Source organism: Rhinichthys klamathensis, unplaced genomic scaffold (assembly GCF_029890125.1).
Source record: "Rhinichthys klamathensis goyatoka isolate OS25496 unplaced genomic scaffold, OSU_Roscu_1.1 h1tg000105l_1, whole genome shotgun sequence".
Classification (NCBI taxonomy): domain Eukaryota; kingdom Metazoa; phylum Chordata; class Actinopteri; order Cypriniformes; family Leuciscidae; genus Rhinichthys; species Rhinichthys klamathensis.
In genome coordinates, this window is record NW_026606644.1 from 1,352,096 (window position 1) to 1,359,902 (window position 7,807).

At 45.1% G+C, this 7,807-nt stretch overlaps 1 protein-coding gene across 1 annotated transcript; it reads right to left on the reverse strand.

Moving 5' to 3' along the window:
• Positions 1-1,032: 1,032 nt before the first annotated feature.
• On the reverse strand, positions 1,033-2,340 carry LOC130087186 (uncharacterized protein F54H12.2-like). The gene has a single exon (XM_056253411.1). The coding sequence runs from the start codon at positions 2,338-2,340 to the stop codon at positions 1,033-1,035; it is 1,308 nt and encodes a 435-aa protein (XP_056109386.1).
• Positions 2,341-7,807: the final 5,467 nt, after the last annotated feature.

A 7,807-nucleotide genomic window follows, 5' to 3' on the forward strand; every position in this document is an offset into this window, starting at 1 on the left:
AAGGGCGGTGTGGTGGACGAAGTGCTGAAGAATGTCCCTTCGAGAAGCGTAAAAAACAGTAGGTACATATTAGACAAGATGTCTAAAGCTAAAGGACTAAGTGGCTGGAATGAATCGGGCGAGTTTGTGTTCAAGGGTAAAGTCGTACCGGGTTCGCACATGGTTGATTTGCTAAAAAATGTGACGGCCCCGCAAAAGGTCCGAGATGACCGGAGACCTCTAGGATGGTCGGAGTTTCTACATGCCTTCGCCGATTTAAACATCCCCTTCTCCACCGTACCGAATCAGCAGGTCAGGAGCGTGATTAAATCTCTAAAGAGTAACCCCGACACCCCGACCACCACACCCGATGTTAGGCCTTATAAAAAGGCCCGAAAATATTCACGTTACAGGACTCCGAAAGACTCTGTGTTTAAAATATCGACCGGGGATCCGACGCAATGGCTGGAATTTTAACGAATGTAACTTATGATTAAATAAAGACGCTAAAATATAAATGTTTTTAAGATTTTTTATTTATATATCAAACACGTTTGCACACAGGATGACATTTTATCATTACACACATGCGGTCTTAACCTCTTCACAAACAGGGATACCATTTTATCATTTTTAATATAATCATCGGTGTATAGTTTCATCACATGCTCGTAGTCACAACCTTTAGCTAAATGATATAGAAAAAACAAACAGTGCTCCCCGCAGGTATTGGATGAATAATCCTGGACTTGTCTGTCAGAATATAATACTTGGGGGTGGTTGGTCGCTAGAAAGTGATCGATGCTGGTTGGAAAGCGGGGGCTGTTGGGTGGATTGCCAAAGCTGTCGAAAAAACAAGCGGGGCCCTCTTGGGGTAAATAAACGGCGATCCAATGTTCCCCCGGTAGCCGAGCCGGGTCGGTGTTAATGATAGTCATCGTCGGTAAGGTCCTCACGGGTTTTTTCGGCAGTTGATCGCACGGTAGAACCCCGAGAAAATGTGTTCTGCACGTCATTTTATCCACGATAGCTGTGAGTTGTAGTGTGTTCATCTCAATAGTAGTCGATCAGCACCTGTCTGCGGTTAGACACTTCAATGAGAGAATCAAAAACGGCGTAAATGATTAAGGTAACGGTATTCGGTAGCGGTTGTCTGAAACGAGCTTCGACTCTGATATTCCCGGACTTGACGAGCGAAATGTGTTGCCGACACTCTTCATCCGGGGTGAGGTTGAACGCGTATAGTGTGTATCCGTTCATGAAATCATTACTGTTGATACAGAGCGCTCGGTCTTTAAGATGCCTACCGGTCGCCATCGATAACTGATCAAATTCACGCGCCGCCAGACCGGCTCCGAAATTAGGTTGTAGAGGTTTGGTGGGGAATTGCTGAGAGTCGACGTAGACGGCTAAGAACTCCAGATCGTAATGTTTGAACGCAAATGGATTTTTTGTGTAGGATCCGGTGAAAGCATCGTTATCGACCATGCCAATGATGATAGACTTTGGCAATGTTCCTAAAAACAGATTTTCTTGATTCAAAACACGAGACCCGGTAGGGATTGAGAACGTTTTTAGACAGACCCTGTCGACGGCGTACTTTGCCGTTGTTGACAGTAACGCCTGAGCGTGAGCCAGTCTCACCGGGGGTGATACAGACACTTTCTTGACAAATAGGGACGCCGCCGTTATATTTAATTTGTAAGCCACATCGTCGGACCTCATCAGACAGAATTCGTCTTTTGCTCGAATGAATCGCAACTTAACATCCAGGCCATTCAGTAAAAGTTTCTCCTGGAAGAATATATCGGCGTGTATGGGAGTAAACAGTTCCACCTCCCTGCTCCGACTGGTATAGGTCGCCCTCTTAGTCAGTCCCGCATTATTACCCGACGGCTCGTGAACATCCATATGACCCGGGGAATCTCTGTGAAATAGTGCTGTGGAGAACAGAGAATCCAACGTATCCTTACCGTAGTTGAGCAGACTCTCTATAATGCAGCGATAAGGATAGGTGCTTGAGCTTTGAGATATCAGGCGATCACCCAGGGTTATGTCGACTTGTGAAAATATTGTCGCGCCCGGGTAGTTGACGAGTCCGACCTTGGCCGGATGAGCTATTTCGTCCCCATCAGGTTGCGTGATTTTCACCCGTAGATAGAGCATGGTGTTGTTGAGATCCACATAATCATCCCCGTTACCCGCGATAAAAAACTCTATCGGGGCAGAGGCTGAAAGGGCCGATAACGGAGCTACTTCTAAATAGCTGTTTTTCTCGATGATGGTCTGTGTCAGAGGTACCGTAAATAAGTCCAACTCGGACTTGATACACTCACCAGACATACGGTGCAATAACGCCATGTTAGAATATGGTATTTATCCCTCTCTTGACCGATGTGTTTCGCCTAACAGTCTTCTTACGCTTTCTACGTACGAGTGAGCGCTTGTTTGATACACGCACTGCTTTCTTCCTTTTCACCACCGAATGACCACGCCTTCTCACACCGGGAGGTTTGGACGTTCTCTTACGGGCCATGACCATCAGACCGGATCCACCTTGAGCTTTAGCATCATTGCCGTGTGATCGCATCAATACGTTTGAGAAGACGTCGGCCGCTATATTTTTAGCTGCCGATTTTAGGTGGGGCTTTGCAATGCTGAAACCTCTTTTTAACAGAGGTACGGCCATCCTGAACAGACCTCTAAAAATACCACCTAAACCGTTACCATACATAACCCCTCCCCCGGCATAACCGGGTAAAGCTCCACCGGCTTGGTTTTGGTAGTAGGCGACATAGTCCGGACTCTCTCTAGGATTATAATGATAATTCATTTTTGGGTTTAAAGTGCAGTTTTACGACGACTTTCCCGTACGTGAAGGGTACTGGCTTGTTTTGATCGTCCTTAACCTCTATGGTGATGTCGGTGATGTGATCCTTGGCGATCGATGCGTAATGCGGCTTGTCGTATCTAGCAATGACTGTGTCATTGGTTTTACCCGATATATGTACGCATCTCAGAAGGGGTACGTGAGAATCGCCGACCACTTGATATTGGATAATGTCCGTGTAGACGTAGAATGTGTAGAACCCCGCGTTGATGTCGCATTGATGAGGAGCGTGCATCATAACGGTTTTTGTCAAATCTGCTTCTTTATTGTAGCTCGATTGTCCGAGATACCCGCCCCTCGCTGCTCCTAAAATAATACCTAGTCTCCCTCGAAAGTAGAGTGAAACGTTGGGTTTTGCTGCTAGAAACACTTTGTTTTTTATTTCATCGTGAGTCAAAACCCCGTGATTTACGATAAGTTGGTTTATAACACGAATGATGGCTCGAATATTTGGGTAGTACCCTCCGGCTATGTTAAATTGTATCGCTTTGTTTTTTTTAATCGTATCGCCATCCGGCTCAATGTTTAGGGTAAAATATCCTTCTTTGTCGCTAAAGCTATACCAGCTTCTAGGATATTCGATTTCAGCTAGTCCGACTTGCCAGGGTCCTTTCAAGTTTATAGCTTTTGGTAGTCTGGTTGTATAGCTGGATATTCGATTTTGGGGGTAAACCCATGACGATGCGTTGCACGGTAGCGTGACGTAGAAACCGTACTCCTCCATGACGGGGGTCGACTCGTATGATCTCATCCGTTATGGTCGACGTGTTTTTAAGGAGATTGCAAGTCCACCACAGTTTTTTTATTTACATAGCTGTTAAATTTTGAAGGCCACCCTAACCATTTCACTAAAACGAGCGTAGATTTACCTTGTTTTTTCTGACCTAGAATCTTTTCCACCTTAAAAGATTTGTTTTTACTCACAATTATTTTTTGCAGCTCTTTTTCGTAAAAAACCCCTTCGAGGACTTCGCCGTCATAATCGCTCAGTCTGTAGACCGGGGGTTGGCGTGGAATACAAGAGGATACGGTGAAAAACTCTTCCGTGTAGTTCTGCTCGTAACCTTTCGCGAACGGACCTCTCACTTTAGAAATCCTGACGACATCGCCGACTTTGAACTTTAATACGGGTTTCTCAGTCTTCTTTACATCCCCGTACAAGTTTTGAAACACTTGACCCTCATTGACTCTGCTGACGTCCACGGGTCTCATTCTGATACTGCGATGATAACTGGTATTGTACCCCTGCATAATGTCCTGTAAAACATCTATGTATCGTCGTGAATTGGTAGCTGTTAAAAATCTCCACATGCGACTTTTTAACGTTCTATTAAATCGCTCCACCACGCTGGCTTTCAAATCGGTAGCGGTGGCGAAATGATTAATGTCGTGCTTTTTCATTAAATTTTGAAAATGTTTGTTAAAAAATTCCTTTCCCTGATCCGTCTGCAATTTCTGTGGGACACGGCCCTCTTCGAGTATAGACTCGAACGCTTTAGTAACCTCAAACCCACTCTTATTCTTCAACACCCTCGTCCATGCGTGTTTGCTGAAAACGTCTATGCAGGTCAGCAGATATTTATGACCGTGATTATCCTGGGCATAAGCGGACATGTCGACTAAGTCGGCCTGAAATTGAGTATCGACCCCGTATACGATCACCCTATTTCGTTTGTAATTTATCGGTGCTGTTTTGTGTAATGTGTAAGCATCCTCACCAGCCAGCCATTCTGAAACCTGTTTATCGGTTAGACGGACTCCGCTATCTTTTAAGACGGCATCTTTTAATCGTTTTTTACCCCCTAAAGAACCGGGGTTGGACGGTGTATAATAAGCCTTTTTCATGAGGTCAGACATGATGATGATGATGATGATTCAGCTACTGTGAAAGAATGAGAGGTGAGGGTGATTTCAATCAATCTTTTATTAAAAAATAATGACGTCACAGGATAAAAAACAGTAGGTAAAAACTGATTATAATAGAAGACATTAAGTAAAAAATGGTTATAATGACATAAGCAAAGTAAAAATGGAAATAATAGAACAGACAAAATGGTTATAATAACAGGTGTACACAGGCTACGTAAATGATTATAATAGATCTAAGTAAAAAAGGTTATAATACCATGTATGGATGATCAAAGTAAAATGGATATAATACAACGGTCTAATTACAATTGGAATCTAGCCAGAATAAAAAGTCACGGAACACAAACATGTTTTTGTCTGCGACATAATCGGTGAACAGTTCAATAATTTGGTCGACGTTGTTAATCAACTGACGACGTTCGACCATCTCCTCCTCATCGTCACTGTCTAATCGATTTGACTTTTTCACCAAATCAATACATACATCGGTTACAAACGTGACCATGCACAACGTATCGGTGACACCGATGTCAGACGGTGAACCGTACATCCAATCGAGAACATGTTTTATCATATCACAGACAGGCAGGTTGTAGTGGTGAAGACATGCGGAGATCATACAGTACCAGGTATTGTTAGGACTAAGGCTTCTTACATGTATCATGTTTTTCTTGAGATTGGCCTCACGTGTAGTGTCGTCATCATGTGGAATTTCAAACGGGGAATCGGGCGCGTCCTCAATAATCTTGTTCATAAGCTCGATGATCTGGTCTTTGTAATGATCTTTAAACATGGAAATGAGAAAGTGCGCCAGACTGCCCGCAACACCCATGTCGGAGGAGGTTTGATCACTGGCCATTGACGATTGAGAGTAATTCCCAGAGATCAACGACGTCGTGGACTATTTCCCTACAGGGTTTGTCCAAAAGTCTCCCCCTGATTTCTTCCAGCTTAGCTACGATGAATGGCTCGTCTTTTAATTCGCGCAGAATAGCTCCGACTGTTCCTTGAATTCGGTGGGGTCGCGATTTTAACCCGCAGCGGTTGAGGATGATGGCGATGATGGAGTGAAAATGCGGTTTAAACAGTTTGCCTGTCAGTTCATCAAAGTGTGTGTCGAAGAAGTAGTTAGGGGGCTCAAACAGGCATGAATGTTGCAGCTGACTTGGATGGTCGATCGCACAGCCCTCACATTCTTTCTTGATCTTGTCACCGATGAGATGTTCCAGCAGTATCACGATAGCTGCTTTTACGATTTTGAATCCAGCGTCGCTGAAACAGCCGTCTGTAGTGTCGAAACTGGGTTTAGCATCCGCATCAGACGGTATGGTGGGCATGTAAGGTCCGTAGTCTGCACCCAAATTATAGCTCCAGTCCTTGTGTGGGTCCGATGGTGAGCCGTCGCCGTTAGTCAGAATATGGTCGAGAGCGTTGTCGTCGAGAATGCTGCCGAAAGAGATTCCGCAGCTGCACACATGACTGGGGTCTGTAGCGTTGTCTTCTGCCATGGTTTATATATGTTGCTCGGGTGGGTCCGGTCGCCGGAATTTATGTGGGATGTAGAGGAGGGGCGGAGTCGTTCTAGCATTTCAACCACGGTTTGTAAAGACGCTTGGGAGGGTCTGAAAGCTGAGCTTTACGATGACTGTAGTGAATGGGCGTGGACGGTCTAGTAAATGAACTGCTCCGTGCGCATCTCTCAGGGTTGAACAGCTGCACTTTGATTTTGTTGTATCCGTCGTGCATGTCACACCATTTGAACAATTTGTTAATGGCTGAAAAAACACTACTCAGCAGATCCAGATCGCTGCAAAAATTGCAATTCATACAGATCGTGATGCTCGCTAGGATCGATGACTCCTGACCTCGTGCTGTTGAGCTTTGTCTTGTCTTTACAGCAGAATATGTAGACGGAATCATCCGACTTCTTTTTAGTATGGTCGCCAACCACACGGTACCGGACGTTCGGAGTCACCCCGTCCCATTCGGCGGTGTACAAAGGCTCTTCGCCGACGTCGTGCAGATCCTTCCAGACAAATTTGTAAAATAGAGACCAGTCTTTTTCAGGAAATACAACGCAGGCGTCTTCCCCAGGCTGGAACTCATCCACACCATCGGTGGTGTAGAGCATCACAAAACGCGAGGGTTTGTGAAATTTGTACCCGAATACGCGGTTACTACACATCGTGTATTCAGCTTTAGTCCATTCCGTATTTTCGTGGAGAAAGTTTGTCAAACGCATGTGACCCGCGGGCTTTTTCGGTGCCATAGTCAGACTTTCCATCATCACGCGGCTCAGCTCCGTGTCGGGGGTTTTAGGGGAGGATAAACCGTCCATACTCACGTAGCTCATGTTTTCCCCGCTTATGGCTCTCTGTAGAACAGCCAGCAAATTTATACCCACTGACTCAGGAATGCGGAGGGTATCATGTAACACACCCACACACACACACACACAGATGCAGTGACCATGGCTGTCATGAAAAAAGGCCGGTGAGCAAGAGAGTCATTTGCAGGAACATCTTTGGGGAACGTCTGATAAAGTAAGATGATTTTATTTATTGCACACCGCTTCAATGTTTTATTCTATAATACCTCCGGATCAAAGACAGCTGTCATACCCACATCAAAGACACCCGGCATACCCAGATCAAAGACAACTGTCAAAATAAATGATTATACACCCACATCAAAGACAACCGGCATATCCAGATCAAAGACAACTGTCAAAAATAAATGATTATACACCCACAGATCAAAGACAGCCGGCATAACCAGATCAAAGACAACTGTCAACTTGATCGATCGATAGGTCAAAGGGTCATCCCTAGATCAAAGCGACCTCCGGGACACACTCCGGAAGGTCAAAGGTTAGCCCCGCCCACCTGTCAATCATAGGGTAATAAATCATCTTGACACAATGTCCGGGGTATTACTACTCATGTGACCGCGGAAATTCTCCCACGGTACGAAACCCCTCCCATCCGACCCGGTTCCGGAAAGGGCACCTGCTGTACACCTGTTATGGGCATCTGTCTTGTTCAATGTAAAAATGTTCAAAATGATGGA

Coding starts and splice junctions, on each gene's coding strand:
- LOC130087186 (XM_056253411.1), bottom strand. CDS start 2,340: ATGGCGTTATTGCACCGTATGTCTGGTGAGTGTATCAAGTCCGAGTTG.